General features: G+C 40.6%; 2 protein-coding genes across 3 annotated transcripts; both read right to left on the bottom strand.

The window, feature by feature from the left end:
- Positions 1-1,626: 1,626 nt before the first annotated feature.
- On the bottom strand, positions 1,627-4,721 carry znf576.2 (zinc finger protein 576, tandem duplicate 2). Its single transcript, XM_078253268.1, has 5 exons — positions 4,614-4,721; positions 3,706-3,894; positions 3,487-3,602; positions 2,683-2,826; positions 1,627-2,530 (listed from the first exon to the last, which is right to left on the bottom strand). The coding sequence occupies exons 2-5, from the start codon at positions 3,848-3,850 to the stop codon at positions 1,685-1,687; spliced, it is 1,251 nt and encodes a 416-aa protein (XP_078109394.1). The 5' UTR covers positions 3,851-3,894; positions 4,614-4,721; the 3' UTR covers positions 1,627-1,684.
- Positions 4,722-7,241: 2,520 nt separating this feature from the next.
- On the bottom strand, positions 7,242-19,550 carry znf576.1 (zinc finger protein 576, tandem duplicate 1). Of its 2 annotated transcripts, none has more exons than XM_078253266.1 (10): positions 19,480-19,550; positions 18,404-18,920; positions 16,949-17,461; positions 11,151-14,800; positions 10,815-11,064; positions 10,135-10,335; positions 9,961-10,053; positions 9,655-9,841; positions 9,301-9,508; positions 7,242-9,204 (listed from the first exon to the last, which is right to left on the bottom strand). In XM_078253266.1, the coding sequence occupies exons 2-10, from the start codon at positions 18,873-18,875 to the stop codon at positions 7,915-7,917; spliced, it is 6,864 nt and encodes a 2,287-aa protein (XP_078109392.1). In that variant the 5' UTR covers positions 18,876-18,920; positions 19,480-19,550; the 3' UTR covers positions 7,242-7,914. The 2 variants fall into 2 exon arrangements, with proteins under 2 accessions (XP_078109392.1, XP_078109393.1); XM_078253267.1 differs by having other exon boundaries at positions 9,664-9,841.
- Positions 19,551-21,765: the final 2,215 nt, after the last annotated feature.

The raw sequence follows: 21,765 nt of genomic DNA, 5'->3' as shown, positions 1-21,765 counted from the left end.
TATTGTACTTTTGTTGATAGATTTCTCATGCAATGTCATGAAATGAAACAATGTAGATGAAAACGACACAATATATCTAGAAGCTCCACCGTGACCAGCTGCAACATTAAAATACTGCTTACACATTAGTGCATCAGTAACGACATGTTATTATAATATACAGTCTGACAGGTTCCATCATGCATGAGCACTTCCCCTTTTCATTCTTTTAAATACATTTGGCAGGTAATAGTGAAGTACTTGTAAACAGTTTTTGTTCTGTATTACACTGTTATCTGCAAAAGTACTGAAAGTATCCATGTAAATCTATTTATGTATCATATTATCACGTGTTATATTATGTATTACTACAGTTTACTATTATTACTGTAGTTTGCCAATGTGGAGCCAATTCCAAATGCTTTATGCTGTATATTACTGGTTTAACTATAGCTATACAAATAAATAATCTGGCAAGTACTCAACATCAACACATTATGGATCATTCGTTTTTGCCATTTACTAGACACTACAGAAAACTGACAAAATAACAGCATTTTCTAAACTATAAAGGAAGGACACCGCAAGATTAGTGTGCTTGGATAAAATGTTCCATATTCAACCTTTTTATCATAGTTCAGCTGTTCTGTGGTAAAGGTACACATCAACCAAATCAGAGCTGCTTGCTGCTAGCATCTGAATCTTGTGTTGTTCATTAGAAGTGAGAACAAAGACAAAAGGCAAGGTATTTCTTCAGCAGCCTCCCTTGGGATAGCATGTTTTATTGTTCATTGTTGCAGTGTCCAGACACGTTGCAGTGGGGAGAGAAACAATCCAATCAGTGAAAAACATGATATACACAGTTCATTATGGGACTCTTAGGCATTAAACAGGCATAATGTCCATTTAAGAAATGTCCAAGACATGAAACATCATTCTAATAAGTGAAAAATTGAAAAGGAGTCATTTTTACTGGAGACGAATCAGGATTATAATGGATCATGCCAAACACTCCACATTAAACCTGGAGCACTAAGCCAAAATATATATTTTTTTAGTGGAACATAATCATGTTATTTTAAAATTCTTCCTCAATGAAACTTAATTTAGAAAAGAACATAATCAAAAATATTAAGAGTAAAAAAAAAAAAAGCACATTATGAACCAGAAGCTGTACATAACATTTCTCTTGACAAACTGTCTAAACATTCAAACATAGTATCTCTACTAGGTATCTAATTTGCTTCAAAATATGTACTTACCCAATTAGTTTTAAAAGAAGAAAAAAATAGAACAAACTTTCTTTTTTTTTTAACCACAGAGTGAGTTGAACAACTCAGGACATAAAAGTAATAATTCACACCACAAGCATTTCACACTTAAAAAAAAAAAAAAAAAACTGAAACAAATCATTTAAAAAGTTATTCAAAACAGTTTGTTTTTACAAATAAACAATGTTTTGTGGCAAAGGGTGTATGGATTTAACAACATTTGGTTAGTCAATTTAGGAGATGTGTTTGTCCAAAATTTGAACAGCTCATGATCAAAACTTAACTTCAAATCCAAAACTTGCTAAAACGTCACTCAAAACCATTCCAAACTCTGAAACCATCATCTGAAGCACCAAGATCTCCAATGTTTAAGGATAATTAATGATTAAAATCTTCAAAAACAATAGACTTTCTGCACGGTCCCCATGTCTCAATTATCTCTTTGCACTTGGGTTTTCAGGCTTTTCCTCCGGGTGGCTTTTCTGGTGAGCTTTTAAGGTGCGCTCGCGGCCAAAGCTCTTCCCGCAGGTTGGACAGGCAAGGCGGCCCACGGCGTGAGCCCGGGACATGTGGGCGTCCAGCTGCTCAGGACGGGCAAAGCTCTCTTCACATTCTTCACAGGGATGGGCTTTCCGTGGGGTGTGTTTCTCCTTCTTGTGAGCGCGGAGCTGAATCAAGCCGGGGAATGCGAGGTCACATTCAGGACAGGGATGCTGACGGGCGGGAGCGGCCGCATCTGCTTTTGGTTTCTTCTCCTTTGCTGGAGGTTGACTGTCATCCTCGGGACTCTTAGCATCTTCCGTTTCTGATTTTGCGGCGGCTTTTGAAGGACGGCCACGCTTTGCTCCACCTGCTTTTCCCTTTTCCTCTGCTGGAGGGGCTGCTGACTCTGATTGGCTGCCCGCCTTCACTGCCTCCTCGGGCGCTTCTGCCTCATCCTTCTTTTTCCGCTTTCCCTTCTTCTCAGCAGCTGTGACGTCTTCAGCTTTGGAAGGCCGTCCCCGTTTCTTGACGGATGCAGCGCTACCGTTGCATTGCTGACCTTCAGGGTACTTCTCCTGGTGGGCTATCAGCTCTGGTTCTGTTTCAAAGCCCTGACCGCACTTCTTACAGCGGTGAGTTTTCGTGGGGTCCTCCAGCGGTTCGGCAGTCTCTACATCTGGGCGGGGATGCTGGGTCAGGCGATGAGTACGCAACAGTCCAGCACTACGGAAGGTCTCATTGCAATCTTTACATACCAACTGTTTCTCTGGACACACCTGTCTTCTATGGGCTGTTAGCTGCGAAGGTTAGAAGTAAAATAAAAAATAAAAATAAAAACACATTTAGTATGACATATAATGAGCTTAATATTTTTGGGGGGCATTCATGGTGGTCTTAAGTTTGAATACTGCCAGTGACAATTATTTTTAAGCACTGACAATACACTCACTTCAGAGAATGTTTTAAAGCTCTCCTTGCAGTGCACACATTTGAAGGGCTTGTCGTCCTTGCTGTGTGTTGGCTGGTGCTGTGTCAGTTCCTCAGATGACTGAAATGTGCGGTCACACACGTAGCATGTGAACAATGTGTTTCCCTGTGAAGAAATAAAAAAAAAAAAGAGGAGCCAAAGTTAAAATAATTCAAGACCAAGAACCACTTGTAAAATGTTAAACCCAAGTTTATCAGAGTCACTTTATCTGCCAAGGACAAGTGATGTGCAGGAGTTTGTCTTGGGTTACTGACAACTAACAGTAATAATGTATACATTGTATAATCTGTATTAACAGTGTGCATTCTCTTGAATACAATAAAGCAGCATGGAGCTATATATATATATATATATATATATATATATATATATATATATATATATATATATATCAATTTCACAAAATAGATTTAACAGGTGAATGAATGGCTATTTGTGACCATGTTTTTTCAAGTAATAAAATGCCATTAACTTTACAGCAATATGAAGGATAAAAGATCACAAAATATGACAAATTGTACCTTTTATTTAAAATGGGAACATACCGGAAAATAATGGAAGATTAAGAAACCTGCTTTATTTACTTTTTGAGTACTTTTTAAAAACACAGAAAATTACAAAAGGGGAGAAAAGGAACAGACACTGCAACATAAAGATCATAGGACATAAACACCAATTACAAATAACAATTTGCCATACTCAAAATTTACAACACAAACCATAACAATTTCTAGTGATTGAATGAACCGATAATGTGAAGCTTACCTGCTGAAGCTGTTGCTTATACTCTTCCCGGTGGCTCTTCTTCATATGCCTTTCCTTGGCTTTGGCACTGCAGAACGTGATGAAGCACTGGAAACACTGCAGGTTTTCATGCTGGTCTGGAAGGACATAAGGACATTAGAGAGACCATGTAAAGACAAAGTTAATCTTTCAGTTGCTTTCAGCAAACCGAGTTAAAGTTGTGAGCCGTATACCACTTACATGGTTGAATGGAGGGTGCAGGCGGTCCATTCAAAGTGATAGGTTTGTATGGCTCTGCTGGCTTCTCAGGGGGAGCTTCTGGAGGTGGATCTGGCAATCCCCGTCCCATCACTATCTCCTCTATGTTCAAAATATCCGAGTCCATCCTGGTATACTTGGTGGTCTCAAAATACGCTCACAGCAACTTTCCTGGAGTCATTTAAACAAGACAACGTGAAAGTGAGGTTAAATATCACGTTTGGGTTACAGCGGGAACATAACACTGTTATAACTAGCTAATCCCACATATAACGGCAATTGCGTTAACAAACAGTTAACGTTATGGTCAACAAATGACAAGGAACCAATTATTTCCCCTGCTAGTTAGGCTGAGGTAGCCCACTGTAACACGGCGGGTTACAGAAATCACAACTTATCTGTTCCCCCAAAGCAAACACTCAAGTTCCGGCTCATTTATGCTAACGTTACGTTGCTGCCCTTAAGGCCGCTAGCTAAGCTAACTAGCGCCACGAGCGCCTACGAGCATCCGACCACCAGTTAACGGATTAAAATGCCTCACCCGGTATACCTCTTAAGCCGTAAGCGTCAACAGAAAAATGTATCTACTTAAGTGTAGTGTTTGTGCACGTAGCTGACGCTAATCACGAAGTACCATGCTACCGAACGGGCTACTGCTAGTTAGCTAGCTAGTTATCTTGCTAGCTACTGGTTAGCGCTAACAACACTGGCTGCCATTCAAAGAGGATCGAAGACTTTTCGTGCCTTTTTACATATCGAGTTTTAACTTATTGTTTGGCGCTTGCATACATCTGCCATGTAACAATATGGTGCACGTAAATATACACACCAATATATATATAGCAAACTATTTAGCTAAATAACAAATGTAAAATTGAGTATTACGTTACCTCTGACCGCTTTTTGAATTTGAGAGTTGACCCCAGAGAAGTACAACGGATAGATCGGACACTTCCTGGTGTATGATTGTGATGATAGCCGCTGGTACAACTAAGATGGCTGCCATGGAGTGTTCGGTACTATAGTGTTATAGTGTATCATAAACTAAACAAAATATTGAAATAAAAAAAATAGACCAGCAAAGTTGTTCTGTCGCTTCGAGCAGCACTTTGTATGCAGAGTGCAGGAAGAAACACAAACCTTTTATGTAAAAACAGCGCACATGACTACAGTATAAAACAATATTCTCTTTCAAAATGTTACCACTCCTTTTATATTTTGTATTACAGTCATCCTAAAACACACAGCTAACGTTACATACATCTATATAAACATGGATTGGAACTTACCCTTCTTTTCTATTCAGTATGATTCTATGGTTGGTCTCCGTCACGTGACCAAACCAACTTGAAAAGTACTCTTTGTTTTTATTCACCGTTTTGTTTACCTCATTTGTATGAAACTAGTGCACACACATGCTTACACACGTTAGTACATCCAACAGTCTGTAGCGTTTCTTGGATCATATAACCGTAGACCAGCATATCTCTGTATAGGAATATGTGTATTATTCAATTTACAGTTATTTATATTTAAAACATATCTTTGTGATTTACACTACTAATGCACAAAAGCAATATATATTGGAGAGGATGAATGATATCCTGAAAGATTGAGATAAAGCTACCTTTTTCAAGACATTTTGACACAGTAGGAAAAGCACACATGTACAGTGGGGCTCAAAAGTTTGGGCACCCCAGGTAAAAATTTGTATTAATGTGCATAAAGAAAAGATGGAAAAAATCTCCAAAAGGCATCAAATGACAGATTAGACATTCTTATAATATGTCAAAAAAAAAGTTAGATTTTATTTCCATCATTTAAACTTTCAAAATAACAGAAAACAAAAAATGGCGTCTGCAAAAGTTTGGGCACCCTGCAGAGTTAATACCTTGTACTGCCCCCTTTGGCAAGTATCACAGCTTGTAAACGCTTTTTGTAGCCAGCCAAGAGTCTTTCAATTCTTGTTTGAGGTATCTTCGCCCATTCTTCCTTACAAAAGTCTTCCAGTTCTTTGAGATTTCTGGGCTGTCTGTCACGCACTGCTCTTTTAAGGTCTATCCATAGATTTTCAATTATGTTGAGGTCAGGAGACTGTGAAGGCCATGGCAAAACCTTCAGTTTACGCCTCTTGATGTAATCCACCGTGATTTTGAGGTGTGTTTAGGATCATTATCCATTTGTAGAATCCATCCTCTCTTTAACTTCAGCTTTTTCACAGATGGCATCAAGTTAGCGTCCAAAATGTGCTGAAATTTTATTGAATCCATTTTTCCTTCTACTCGTGAAATGTTCCCTGTGCCACTGGCTGCAATACAACAGCAAAGCATGATTGATCCACCCCCATGCTTAACAGTTGGACAGAGGTTCTTTTCATTAAATTCTGTGCCCTTTCTTCTTCAAACGTGCCTTTGCACATTCCGGCAAAAAAGTTCTATGTTAACCTCATCGGTCCATAGAACTTGTTTCCACAATGCATCAGGCTTGTCTATATGTTCATTTGCAAACTTCAAATGCTGATTTTTGTGGTGAGGACGTAGGAGAGGTTTTCTTCTGATGACTCTTCCATGAAGACCATATTTGTTCAAGTATCTCTTTATAGTGGAATGGTGTACCACAACTCCAGTGTCTGCCAGATCTTTCTGGATGGATTGTGCAGTCAAACGTGGGTTTTGACTTGCTTTTCTCACAATCCTGTGAGCTGTTCTGTCTGATATTTTTCTTGGTCTTCCAGATCTTGCTTTAACTTCCACTGTTCCTGATGACTACCATTTCTTAATTACATTCCGAACAGAGGATATTGGCATCTGAAAACGCTTTGCTATCTTCTTATAGCCTTCTCCTGCTTTGTGAGCGTCAACTATTTTCAGTTTTCTAGACAACTGCTTAGAAGAACCTGTGCTGTGCTGATTGTTGGGGCAAGGTCAGATGAGTCTGGGCATTTAAAACCTTTGAGATTGACATCACCTGGTCTTTCCAGACGATGATTGAGAACAATCCATGACACTGTCAGGTCTCAGCTTTCCAAAGGGGGGCGGTGCATGCTATAAACTCTGCAGGGTGCCCAAACCTTTGCAGATGCCATTTTTTGTTTTCTGTTATTTTGAAAGTGTAAATGATGGAAATAAAATCTAACTTTTTTTGACATATTATAAGAATGTCTAATCTGTCATTTGATGCCTTTTGGATATTTTTCCATCTTTTCTTGGCTTCTTTATGCACATTTATACAAATTTTTACCTGGGGTGCCCAAACTTTCGAGACCCACTGTAAATAATGAAATTATTTTTCGCTTGATTCCATTTAGCTGCTTCAGTTTCAGGGTTTATGCATGCTGGCTCACTCTCTATCATCGCTATCATGGCTTACTGGGCCACTTGAATAGAAAAGCGCCATTGTTAATGTTATTAGCAACGGCTGTGTTTTTCCTACTGTAACAAGTCCAAATGTCTGCTGTGAAAAAGGTGTATTGTGCAAACATTGGTCTGCAGTCTTCAAAAACAAATGCAACAATGAAAAATGTTTCATCCCTCTTTTATTGTCTTCTGAAATTCAAAATAAATAATGTTTAAATTCAAAGGCCAAAAACAAGCTCATAATGGAAGTAAATCCAGTCAGGTTAAAATAAATAGTAAAAAAAAAATCACGATAACAACAATGTCACAATCATATGTTGCGCTCCTTTTGTAGCAAGTGTATGGCTATGCTTCTTTTTTTTACGCTTGCTCAATGACATAATAAGCCACATCACAAAGCATTTGCAGCACACTGCAGCACAAATAATACTTCAAAAGACTGCTACTGCCAGTGAAAGGCATATTGGAAAAGTTGTAAGGACAGAAGAGATAATACAATTTTTTGATTAGCCTGGTTTTCATACACCAAAAGCACAGTTACATTCTAAATCAGAAAGCAAAATGTTGAAAAGACTGGAGGGGGAAAAAAACAGCCCTTTGTCGGGAAGTTGATGAATTCTTATTACGTGGATAGACAAGAATACCTTTCTTTGTAGACTTATGTTAAAAAGATCCATGTCCAGTATCGCAGATGAATAGAGGCTGATGATTTGCTGTTATTCTCAATCTAACCTCCACTATTGAAAATTGATTATTAAATCAATTATTTTAATTTTATTGGATCAAAAAAATTTATCACACAAATACAAATAAAGGGTAAACTCTGTAGTTGACACTACTCTTTTCCCAAACTCCCTTGATTATGGAAATTCAAAAAGCAGTTGTGGTTGCGCGAGATACAAAGAAAGACACAGCACTTAAGACATAGCACTCGAGATGTTCTCTGACAGTCCCCAAAGCGACACCTGCCCCCTTCTCCCTCCCCAAGTTGCTCTGGCCAGTGGCCTGAACCATCGTACCGTGTGGCTGCATCTGGCAGAGGACTCTCCTCAACCAGGCTGGGATTGGGGGTTTCATTTGTTGCATGAGCCGTATCTTTGGGGGGTTGAGGGGAAACTGAGTCCTGGGTGTCAGAGCCGCTGGAGAGGATCAAAGCCTTGGACACCTCCAATCTGAAGGCCATGAGAGTCAAAGGTGCAGATGCTGCCCTGTGTTCCTGTCTGTGTAGGAGCCAGGAGTTGACCAAAGCCAGATCTGTTAGGTACCAGAGTACCGCTTGAGGCCAGCAGGTTGGGGCCGAGGCAGTGAGAGGGATAGAGTAAAGATTCAGCAAATCTCTGTTGAGATGAGCTGACATCTGGGCCATCTCAAAGTTGTCAATGAGTGAAGCCATGTTCCTCTGGCCATTTCCCGCGGTAGAAAGTATGAAGCCACAGTGTGATCTACGTAACATCAGCTTCCCGTCTGAGCTTACAAACTCATCCCCGATCTGTCCTCGGGCTCCTCCTACCCTTCCTGCACCATGAACCCCAGCAACTAACAAACGCTCGAGCATAGCAGGGGTGGAGAGTTCCTGTTTGCATAGAAACACCATACTACCTTTGGGAACCATTTTTTCTACAGCATCTTCTTTGCCCGACAGACCCAACTTAAGATCCACATGTAAGAGCAAACCGCCAAATCCAATTAATGTAGTACAGTTAAGAGATAGTTTCTTATTGTGCATCTTCCCAGTCAAAGGAAGTGGATATTGGTCAACTGCATAATCACCCTCTCGTCTTAGTGACTGGCACCCTGCTTTGAAACGGCACAATAATGGCTGAGCCTTCCACAGGGGATCAGTCTCTGTTTTTGAACTGTTCTGGTCAGTTGGCGTGTCCCCTTGCCTCTGCCGGTCACTGCGCTGACAGATTTCACTTTGCCTGCTTGAAAGAGTTTTACCTTGCTGTGCATTTTGAAAGTCAATATCATGTCTTCCTTCCTGAACATTACTGTTGACTGGATCCTTTACAGGAGAGGCAAGCTTCAACATGCGAGACAGCTCGAGGAAACAGGAAAATGGCATGGCGTCAGCAATCAAGGGCACCTTAGTCAAGTCCTCCCAGTAGAGCCTCGGACTGGGAAACTGAAAAATAGCAAGAGACCAAATAAACTTTTAGTGGTCTTGCATGTAACAAACAGAGCCAAGTAAACAAAACAACTCAAAAAATGGCGCACAAACCTTTAAAGTTCCCATTGCAATGTGGATGCCAACAAACCGTGCAACCTCTCTGGCTGTGAAAGGTTTGGGCATATTGGATAGTTTATTTGTGCAATGGGCAATTTCTACCCAGGTATCCCAACCAAAATACTTGGAGAAGTAGTCAATGGGCTCTCTGATCTTGTTTTCCTCTCTTGGTGTTTGGAGCTGGCTCGTTGAAGTTGGCAAACTAAGGGAGAAAAAGACATTTTTTTTACCATATTATTCTCCAAAACCCTGAGATCTTCCTTAATTCTATTTTAGAACATACAATGAAACATAAGCAGTATCTGTAAATGTTCGACAACAAAAAAAAAAAATGAAGATGTACTGTACTTTTCTGACATTTCATCTGGCTGCCATGTGGTGTTTTTTTGGTTCTTGTAGAAATAGGCCATTACTTCTGCTTCTGAGTCAAGCTGAGGATCAGACAATTCAAAACCACCCACGTCCTCTTCATCAGAACTCTGGAGGAGAAAGTCCCGGAGGTCTTGTGGATGCTGCCACTCAGTGTCTGACTCAGCTGAAAGATCACATTATATACAGATGAGTTATCTAAAGTATGATCAAAATGTTTACTCTAGTTTAAGAATATAAAACAAGTGGCTACAAGTACTGGTCATTTTCAAATAGAAAACAAACCTTGTCCATCTGCAAAGTCACTGACCCCTGGTTCTGACAATAGTCCTCTCACTCTCAATTCCTGGTAGTCTAGTGCAGAAGGGCTCCATTCATCTGTTGTTAACAGATTCAACATTAAAATCTTCCTATAATCATTGCTAATAGGAGATTATCACTGGAAAGGCAATGCCTCACCTAAATTACTATCTGCTGCTTGATGTTCCGTCTGCTGGGCATCACTGGGTGGTCCCATTGTTAAATCCCCACTGTTGGTCTGAACAGCTCCCAGTAGAACCTCCCTCTCCTCCTCCTTTACTGGGTAGAAGATACACTGGTTGGTGTTGAACTCCGGGGATACGCAACCATCCTTCCTTGTTGTCTCCCCACTCTCCATTACTGAAAGCAAAAAGCCCAAAACATCCATCTCTGAAAAGATAAAGGCTTACAGACTGTCAATGCAGTGCACAAAGGGGAGTTACCACCACATTATTATTTAGTCATCACCTTTCAATGCTAGAGCTAGGAGGTGATTAGCTTAGCTGAAAATTAGCTAATAGCTATATCTGGTACAATACATATCTTCTCTTTGTATGATATGAATATTTGACATGGTCCCTGACAAATTTACTTAACCTAACCCAATTTCCCCCTGAGAATCAAAACATTAATAAAGTACTTCTAATCTTTCAGTCTTAACGCTAAACTAAGCTAATCGCCTCCTGGCTATAGCTCCACACCTAAAGCACAGACATGTGAGTGAGTGGCATTGATCTTCTTATCTAACTCTCAGGAAGACAGCAAATAATCATATTTCCCAAAATGTTGAATTAGTACTTAAAAATTTGAACTTAAAAATGTACTTGCCTAATACTTACATGGACTGGAGGTGTTTTCAATGTTGACTGGCTCCACATTCCATCGGATGTGTCTGCTGCCCTGCGTGTCCTGAGCCTCATTTAGCACGAGGCTGTTCTCCTCCTTCACCAGAACAGTTCTTATATCACGATGGTGCTGTGGCTGTCTGTTTTGACAGGTGGGTGCAACCAGTGGTGGTTCTGACATATTCTCTTCAACCTTGATCTCCTGGCTCCCAGGGGCTTCATTTTCAGCAATGCAGTCCAAACCCTGGAACAAAAACAAATGCTTTAGGTTTGCAATGTTAATTATGCATTGTTAATGTATGGTACTTGTTGGTACAATTGGCATCTCACTTGTCTGTGATTGTTCCTCGCTGTCATCAGGCACGGCTCCTTGTCAGCCGTCGCTGTTTGTCTAGAGGTGAGGAACTTTTCAAGTATGATGACTGGCGATTGGTCAGCATCCCTGTCATGTTCCTCTCCTCCCTGCAGTCCTCTAACATCCATTGCCTCCTCAACACTAGTGGTAACCGACTCCAGCTCAAACACTACTCGCTCTTCAGGAGATTCCTCTAATGTAGAGGGCATGGAAGGCAAAGGTGTGGCAGGAGCAGTAGCTTTGTTGGTCTCAGGACTGGTCTCTGTCTGTGATGTCTTTGTGCAGGCCTCGCCTTCGTCATTCATTTCTGAATCAGAGCTGATGGGACGTTTCTCGTCATCCTGTTCTTTCTCCGATTCTGTTCCTCCGATCGTATCTCCAACTGAAACTCTCTTTGATATTGGGTCCCGTTTTAGACGTCCTGTTGCTCTTCTCCTACCACCATTCCTCAAAAAAGATCCTTTTTCTCCTTTTTTCTTCTGGACTAACATTTCTTCCTCCTCTTCTTTGATATCCACTTGATGAGTGGAGCATGACACAGTCTGTGAAGTTAGACTTTTTCCAGTTGTTATTTCATTGCTAATTTGCCCAGGAAGTTTGTCAGTGCTTCCACCCTCAGAATTGCAGGTTCCATTGGATTCATTTTGAGAAAAAGTGGCTTCATGAGAGGTTGGTTCATCCCTTTCATTCTGCTCCCCAACAGTGACTAAGTCTACCTCGAAAAGTAAATCCTCCTTAATGTCTTCATGTGTGGTACCCTGGACTTCAGATTCTGAGCTGGGATTCCTTAGTGTACCTTCTTCTTGCTTGTCCTCATCTGATGCCAAAGGCTCTCCTGTGTCCAAACTCTTTGTCTGAGTAGAGGTACTTAAAGGACATTCAGATGTGAAGTTTGGAGGGGCTTCACAGGTTTTGAATTGATCAGATGGTGAGCGAACTTCTGGAGAGGTATAAGATTGATCATTTGCTCCTGTTTTACTTCTAGTATTATTTTTATAGGCACTCACTTCAACATCTGAAGGAGGAACAGGTAAAGATGGAGATGGAATCAAAGCTGGAAAAGAGACACTTCGCTCTCTCTCCTCTAATGCCATCTCCGGCTCAGTATCCCAGTCTGTAGCAGCATGCATCACTCCAACAACCTTACCGTGCTGTTTTGGAAGCTGGTAAAGATCCAATCTGGAGACGCCTTCAAAGATGTTCCCATTGGTGTAAGTGAGACCGGGACTCTCTACGATATGCACCGTTGTCTTGTGCTTTTGAAGGGATGAGACTTCGCTAAATCTTTGCCCACAGTCCTTACACTCTAAGGCACGCTTGGAATGAGAAGTTATCACTCCTTCAGTCTCCACTTTTGCGGAGCCTTTACGTTTCCTGGTGGTCTTTGGCTTGGTGGGCAGCGTCTCAGGTGCTTGACGGGAAGCCTGTAGCGAGGACAACAATGAAGGAGCTTTTTGGTTCTTTTTGGGTCTTCCTCCTTTTTTCTTACCTTCTGTGGTGAGACTATTTGTAGACTCAATTGTTGAATGTTTGCATTTGTTACTTTTCCTCTGTTGGGACATTGTTTGGGCCTCATTAGGAGAAGCCTCCTGTGTCTGACCTGATGCCTTTGAAGGGTCTAACTTGTAAACTTTCAGTTGAGGCTGTTTATGACCTTTCAGTAGAAGTAGAGCGTCTTGCGTTATGTGTGGTCCAGGCATGTCTGCTGAAGCTGCGCTTGTTTTTGTATTGACATTTTCCTCTTGTGCCAGGTTTTTTGTCAGGTTTTTCTTTCGCTTCCCATCCTTTGCATTCTTGGGCTGGTCTTTTCGGATTAGTTTTGTTTGTTTTTTCTTTTTAAATGCAGGTGAGGCTACAGTTTTGTGATCACGTATGCGTGTCACACCCTCCCTGGCCCCTTCTTTTTGCTTTTTCATTTTTTTTTTTCTTGTATCCTCTTTGATTTGTTGCACTTGTGGGTCCTGGGTTGATGAAGGGGATTTTATTTCAGCTGTAGATACCGAATGTCCCGCTTTCTTGTCCCTTTTTCCCTTTCTTCCCTTCTTCTGTGACGGTACCTTTTTCTCTGAGAGATTTGTTGTTTGTGTTTGACCTCTTATCCCTTCTTTCTGTGTTGGCTGACGCTGCTGTGATGGCTTCTTCTGTTTCTTGTTTTTCTTCTCTTTGCTTTGTGGACCAAATTTAACAACAAGGTGAGACTTTTTTGTTCTTTTCCGTTTGGCAGGTGTGGCATCAATTTGTAAATCATCCTTGTATATGGAACCAACCAGTTCTTGCATATATCCTTGAAAGATAAATGCCCTGCTAGGCTTTCTTTTCCGCACTTTCACCAGTTCTTGAGCTGACATTACATTTATGGGCAACTCTGACATCTGTGGCACCTGCTTGGTCCCTAAGTGTGATGGAACCTCTTCTTTTGCAGGTGGAACCTCTACTTCAGACAGGTTCTCCACCTGCTCCTGATCCTTCTTGCTATCTACCAGCAATTTCTCAGATGGTTCTTGTTCAGATGGTTCTTCAGCTTGTTCCTGTGTCTCTTGTGGTGCAGCTCCATCCATCACTGGGTGGCCCTGATCTAGACTTACTGTTTGAATCTGTGAATCAACCTTTTCTTTTAGATTAGTTTCAGATTCACTTGGAGTTTGTGTAAGTGTGTCTGGGGTAACAAAAGGGCAAGAAGGAAGGCCCTGTTGCTCGGTTTGTAAAGGTGTCAGCTCCAGCTCAACTGTAGTCATAAGTGGTGGGGCTGACAGGCTGGTCTCCTGCTCATCTAATACAGTCTGATCCGCAGTCTTCTCCAGGTCAGTGGTTGGTACCAGAGAGGACAGGATATCATTTTGTGGGACAGTTTGGGATTGTTCCAGCTCCACAGTTGGTATAAGTTCTAATATGACTGTTTGCTCAAGGTTTTCCTCTACCTCATTCTGACAAACAATTTGATCCATAGCATCAGACTGAATTGCACTGATATTGGGCTGCTGAAGGATCTGATGCATGACCTCTCCCTCTGGTCCCTCTGTATGTTGAGTCTGATTGAATGTTAGCTCCATATTTTCACCTGCTGCTATGTGGGAACCTAGTTCTGAGAAAGAGGGGTTTTCCAACTGTTCATCTGGCGTAATAGGTTCCAGTATAATTGTTTGCTCCATTGAATAACATGTGTTATTTGAAGGGTCCAATTCAACTATCTTAGATTCTGGCTGTTTCAGTCCTAGAAAATCGATCTGTGGTGGATTGAGATTAAAATTCCCTGTTTCTATCAGTTGTGATATCTGCTGCACTTCCAGAGGTGGGGCATGAGGTGGCACCTGCCCCAATATGACAACTTGGTTCACTTTCTGCACATTTCCCAAAGACTCAATAAGTCTGCGAATCTGTTCTGTGTCAATATTGGCATCAACCTTTTGCAGCGGTCCATTGGGCTCCATCTGTAGTAAAGCTGGTTGGCAAAAAGATATTGGAGTAATAATGGGTGTACTTTGTTTCACTTGCTGCCCAGCTGGTAGGATCTTACTGGCTGCAGCAGGCAACACATTGTGCTTAGTTTTCATGTGATGTAGACGTGTCTTGGTACTCTTGAAAGTGGACTTGCAAACCGAACAAGGGTACTTTATTGTAGAAGCACCTAAAGATAATAAAGGAAGACAGTTGTGATGCATTACCTATCTATCTACCTAATATATATAGTTTATCATTTTTTCCCTTCTAATACAACAGCAATATTTAGATAATTTTCAACACCCCCTTATATAGGTTTTCTAATCAACACCAGACCTTTTTGAGACATGTATTGGCTACAAAAACATTAAAATAATTTCACATACAACACATTGTACCAATCTAAACTAAGACCTTGACTCTACGGTTTAGATGATGCATCCCATAATAATTTTAGAATTTTAGATCAGAAAAAGGACTAAGAATAAGAGTCTACAACAATGCTAGCAGCTCCATGAGGTTGTACATAAGCACAGCATTGCTTTAAATTGAATGCTGGAGACAGCAGTTATAATGGTCTGACTCCACGTTTAGTGTGTTAGCATGCTAACATTTGCTAATTAGCACTAAATGCATGAAGTCCCGTTGAAACTGATGGTATTGTCATTGGTATTTAGTCATAAACCAAAGTATTGGACAATATTAAAATGTAAACTGATGATGGCGCTACATGACAAGTTAAGGAATTAACAACATTATTACAATTCATCCTGAGAAGGACATGAATGTCTGAACCAAATTTTATGGCAATCCATTTAAAGGTCCCATGACATGCTGCTATTTGGATGCTTTTATATAGGCCTCAGTGGTCTCCTAATACTGTATCTGAAGTCTCTTTCCCAAAATTCAGCCTTGGTGCAGAATTACAGCCACTAGAGCCAGTCCCACAATGAGAAAGGTGGAGGCTGGGGGTGTGGCCTTGACCAACTGCCATACTTTGCTTGTTTGCAAGCCATGATGTCTCTCTCTTTCTCATGGGCGGGCCAAATTCTCTGGGCGGGCAAAGCAGAGAAAGGGGAGGTTCCAGATCGGCCCATCTGAGCTTTCATTTTCTCAAAGGCAGAGCAGGATACCAAGAGCTCGGTTTACACATAGACAGTATATAAACTGGACCAACAGATCCCGTTGCTCTGGACGGAGACCAGTGAAGGATATTAGAAGCACTTTTCCGGTGAGCGCCGAGCGTTACTGCGCAGCCTCCAACTGAGAGAGACGACGTAAATGTGACGTGAGCAACCTGTCTGAAAGTTGTAAGTCTTCTGGTAGCTGTGCCAAGAGAAATCTCAATCATTCCAAATATTGCAGAGACGGAGAGCGTAGGTATATGTAAGGCGATAACATGGACACAGGCTAATTAGTGCTAACTAACATGCTAGTTAACATTAGTAATTAAACTTAAACAGCTAATGTAAGTCGAAACTGCCTGCGAGCTTCTCCTGTACTATACGGTAATTCCTCTACTATGCGACAGTAAGTCCCATGGTTATGACACAATTGTTAGCCTATTTTTACAAAAACGTCTGCTACGGAGCCATAACATGAGATACAAGGTAATGGAGCTTTTTATACATTGTCGTGTTTCTTTAGAAATAAACAATGGACAAATAGAGTCTTTAAACGCTTCAGATGTAAAGTTATTCGCTGTCAAAGTGACGTCAAAATGAATGGCAGTCAATGGGATGCTAACGGGGGGGGGTGAGTGCTTGTTAGCATCAAAATGGTGCCATAGGAGGTACGCGTTGTGAGGAGAAGCTTACCCCCTTGGGTTTACACCTATCACCATTTCTAGCCACTGGGGGACCATGGGCAGGCTGGGGGAACTCGTATTAATGTTAAAAAACCTCATAAAGTGAAATTTTCATGCCATGGGACCTTTAACCGTTGTTGAGACATTTCTCTCAAAACCACAAATGTAGAGGTGCAACGATGAATCGATTAGTTGTCTACTATTAAACTAATCGCCAACTATTTTGATAATCGATTAATCGTTTGAGTCATTTTTTTATTAAAAAAAATAAGATTTCTCTGATTCCAGCTTGTTAAATGTGAATATATTCTTGTTTCTTCTCTCCTTTGTGACAGTAAACGGAATATATTTGAGTTTTGGACAAAACAAGACATTTGAGGACGTCGTCTTAGGCTTTGGGAAACACTGACTGACAAATAAACTAATATTTCCATCCCTAATACCATGTTGCTAGCATAGCTAAAAAAGTATGTTAACATTTTAATGTGTAAAATAATAAGACATCCGTAACACAGACATTTTTCTTACCATTATCTTTCTTGAGTGGTGCTTTAGCTGTGGTGTCTCCCCCATCTCCTTCAGCTCCCTCCGGCAAGTGTGACACCATATGTTTCTGCAGAGCTTTGGACATAGTGAACCTCTTTCCACACTCTTTGCAAACATACGGCCTCTCTCCAGTGTGTGTGCGGCGGTGATACTTCAGCAATGTCATCGTTTTGCAAGGTTTGCCACAGTCAGCGCAGGCATAACCGTCCTGGCCAAAATGAATTTTTTTATGAAGGGTGAGCTCTGATGACTTGTTGAAGGCCTGGCCACAGATTGGACACTTGAAGGGTTTCTTCTCTGTGTGGGCTTTCTGGTGGATCATGAGCTCGGTGGAGTTTGTGAAGTGGCGGTCACAAACGTAACAGGCGAAAAGGGCGTTCCTAAGAATGCACTGTTCATATTCTGCTGGGTGGCTCAACTTCAGGTGACGCTCTTTGCTCTTGTGATCACTGAAGATTATGTGGCACTCGATGCACTGCAGGGAGAGCTGAGACGCTACAGGGAAACAGGGCACAAGGTGGAGAAAGTTTACATCCATATTCTTAGAATAGAGACATTTATTCATAAAAAGTATAAAGGCTGGCAAAAATAAAACATAATGTGGCTCTGGAGGGTAATTAAGGCACATTCTCGTGTAAACAACTCACAGCAAACAAACTTGTCTGGGCAAACAAAATAGTGAAAGGCGACCCTACCTCTTCCACAACTTCCATTAAGATAATGTTGCATTAATTTATTGCCATACATGTGAAATCAAAATTGGAAAACACATCATTACTGTCCTCTGTGCATTGGAGCCTGCAGTATAGCCAATAGTAGATTTTTTAGGCAGGTACCAATCTAGATATATGAGAGTTTAATAAATATGATAATGATATATCAGCCAAATGCTTTGGTGGCTTTGGCTGCTATTGAACACCAGAATCTATTAACTGCACTACTGTACCAGTATGGTAAAACAAAACATGGAGGTATTTTAAGAGCATTCTATCTTGTAAAACTACACTGCAAAATGACTGAATTTCACAATGATGTTTGAGCACACTTAACTACTGGAGATATATATATATTTTTTTTTACAATAGCTTATATTGTGTATTTAACCTAAAACAACAGTAATCAACATGCCAGGTAGAAATCACATTAGAATACTGTAGAAAATCACAGTAACTAACATGCTATGACAGTAAATCACAGCAACCACCACCCTACTGTGGAATATCTGTTTACTATGTGGATCGACGGACCGCCATATCACATTGTAAACTGGGTTTTGAGAAAACACAGAACATCCCAACTACCAAATGTGATTTAAAGTACTGTTATATTTAATTGTTATAGTGGAAAATTAATAATCAAACACCAAACGGGTCTCTCAATCCTTGCCTGGTTCAGAAAGGTATAACACAGACCACACATACATGGTGAAATACCCACATGTGAGAGGCATAACCAGTGGTTTGGACATGTCCATCTTCAGAGGATCTACCATGGCCTTCTTGGAAGGAACATATTTCCTACCATCACGGATACCTGTATTTTGTTTCTTTGCCTTTTGCTCACCACACCCAGGATTTGCATTTGTGTCAGGTACCGGTTGTGTGGGGGCACTTGACTTCGAAGCAGAGCTTGTCTCCATCCCTGCAGTGTCAACTGAGGGCTGAACAGCATGCTCATTCTCCACTGATTGTGTGACTGCCATACTTGCAGGTGTTTCTGCTGTTAGCAACCCTGTCCCATTTTCCTTTGGCGAGACTACTGTTGCAGTCCAGGCAGGTTCATTCTCCTTTTCTTGTGCATCTGGTTCACTCTGTGCTGGCGGATCTTCAGTCTCTGTGTCCAGTGGTTGCTCTGTGGTTGCTGTGGTCACAGGGTTTGGCCCGCAGTTTGACTGGGTCGGACTCTGCATGGCTGCCTGCCTTTTGGCTTCTCAAATGCACTTGTTCATCTGTTTCTATGAAATCAGGTTCAACACAGAAACACAGAATGAGTTAATTACATAAACCAACACATACATAAACACTTACTGATATCACAGATGTCATTCAAACGTTTTCAACTGCTGTAAAATATGAGTCTTTAAGCAGTGAATAGCATCTTTGTTACACGGCGACAGCTGGGAGACCAGGGAATGAATGGCTTTAAAACATTTGTATTACAAAAGAAGACCGACCGACATGGAGGGCAGCCGTTGGAGGCTAATGTATAACCCAGAATTTGGGTTATACATCACTCTGTGTAATTGGTATGAATAGTGTATGAATACAGTGCTTTACCATGCTGATCGTTTGTTGAAACCCCCCTCTAATAATAACCAGATACAGATGATGGTAGCCCTGTTAGCTTAAATTCAATGATTTGCGGTAAAAACTAAAATCGTGTTGCAACTGTTTGCATATCCGACACGTTACAGCGCCAAAGATGCTTAATATTCGTTCACTTTCTACGTTTCCCTTTTTACACAGAGACCCGTATTACTGTATGAATGCCAGAGGATGTATATTTAAGGTTACCTAGGCTGACTCGTCCGCCCAAACATCTCCGCGTCGTTCCGCACAAAGCCAACACACACACACACACAGACGAGTTGCAGACATCGTGACGTCACTGACAAGGGCCGCAGAGAAGTCATGGGAGTTGTGGTTTTCCCCCACAATTAGCCTCCCCTTAATGCATGAGTGTTGCCCACTCTGGTAACCTTAAAATACTACAACAAAGCAGTTTGTTGTTTGTTTTATAGTTGTGTGATATACAATATAGCAATATACAATAGTGCTAAGAAGCAAATCTCTAGTTTAGACTTGGACTTGATTTCAAAAGGCTCTGGTTAGAGTTGAGGTCATTGTATTTCTACGCATATATACAAAATATAGGTATTGGTAAAAACTATTTTTATTCTATCCTTCACAAATTCTCCTTCACTTGAGTCTCAGCCGTCTAATTCATTCTTTATGTAGAACTGGAAAAACGGAGAACACACAGTAGTCTACTAAGGCAAACTGTAACATCAACACCACAGGGTTTTTACCACCATTCAGCAAAGGAATGCCCTGGCAACAGCAATGCAATTACTACTAGCAATAAAAGTAACAAAAGCAAGTGTTGATCAAATTAAATAATATCCTTATAGTAAAATTCTGGGAAACTCTTCCCTAGGACACAACTTAATAATGCTCGATAAAGCACACAGTGGTGTATCGATGATTGATTGATTGATTGATTTTTAAAACAGGGAATGCACAAATAAATATTAAACTTGTTAAACAAGAGAATATGTCTTGGGCCAGGTTATAGCAATAATTGCTAATTTCCACCTGTAGTCCCTGGGCAGGTATGACAAATAAAAAAAGAAAAAACAGTTTTAAATAGAAATTTCACAGGATTGTAGGTGACGTGATGTCCATAGTAATTAAAAACAAGCAATTTAGCAAAAGAACAGGAAAACAGGGGCGCCATCAGCCCACTCACTCTCTCTCCCCCCTCCCCAACATACGTACTCAAACAATTTAGCAGCAGCTTAGGCACATTAGAGTACAATCCAACTCTAGACACTCATTCATACATGGATACACACACACATAAAGACAGTATCTTATAGATGTGTGCAAACTTGCTTACTCAACAACAAACTCTTTGTTAGGCATGAGAAAGTGTGAGAATTTGTACATAAGATATGTTCCGTGGGAAGGGCATTCCACTGCCTCATGGCCACACACGAGAAGGAGGAACTCCCAAATTTGGTTTTATGTTGTGGGATGCAACACTCCCCCCTTGTAACGCTTCGAGTAGTTCACACTGTTATTTCGGAGCAGTGTTACAAATTTTTCCAGAGGGGGAGCAGTAGCACTGTACATGATTTTATGTAGCAAAGACACATTTGAGTGTTTTATTAAATTATCAAAACTAAGTAGATCATATTTGACAAGTATATGACAGTGATGATAATGATGTGTTTTTTTGTCATGGATCTTGAGGCAGTTTTTATGCAAAGATTCCAAGGGTTTTATGACTGTTTTAAATGCCTGAGACCAGGATGTAATGCAGTGGTGGTGCTATTGCAGCATGTTATCATGTGATGTTGCAGGGATGCATGCATCCACTGTAAAATCCCATTATTGCAGTCCCTGGAAACCTCCATAAACTAATGAAAAAAAGTCAATTAGCGCACAGGGCTGCACCATTAATACTGGACTCTTCATGTCTTTTATTAACATTTACATATTTCACGAGATACTGTATCGCATAAATATTATTTGTACCCTTTCTGTTATGTCCTCTAGTTTACAATGCTTGTATTGAAAAACTTTATTTGTGCTATGTTTCTTACACAGATATCCATAGGATTCATATCCCATCCTTTACATACAGCATTGTAGAGCCTACATTAGATTTAGAAACAACTCAGTATGGCAAGCTGATCGGCCATGTATAAGCTCATAATTATAGGATTTATAATTAATGAGATTGTGTGGAAGTCTCTTGATTAGCTCTCACTGTATTCATAACTCAGCCATTACTTACAGTACAGCTACATTAAAAAGTCAAACTGCAGATTGTGCCGAAATGATCAACCATATACAAGCTTATAGTAATAGTATGAGCTATAAATATGACCACATTCAAATATCTCAGCCCTTGCTACCATATCTAAAACAAACTCCTAATAACATAACCTGCAAGATTCTGTCTTAGTTTGGCAATCTGGGAAAGGTTGTTTTAAAAGTCAGAAAATATATTTGTATATAGTTTTCAAGAATGCCTGTAAAACAATTAATTAATATAACATTTAAAAACATAAT

Source organism: Sander vitreus, chromosome 6 (genome assembly GCF_031162955.1).
Source record: "Sander vitreus isolate 19-12246 chromosome 6, sanVit1, whole genome shotgun sequence".
Lineage (NCBI taxonomy): Eukaryota > Metazoa > Chordata > Actinopteri > Perciformes > Percidae > Sander > Sander vitreus.
Note: the sequence above shows the minus strand (reverse complement) of the source record. Positions and strands in the feature narration are given on the sequence as shown.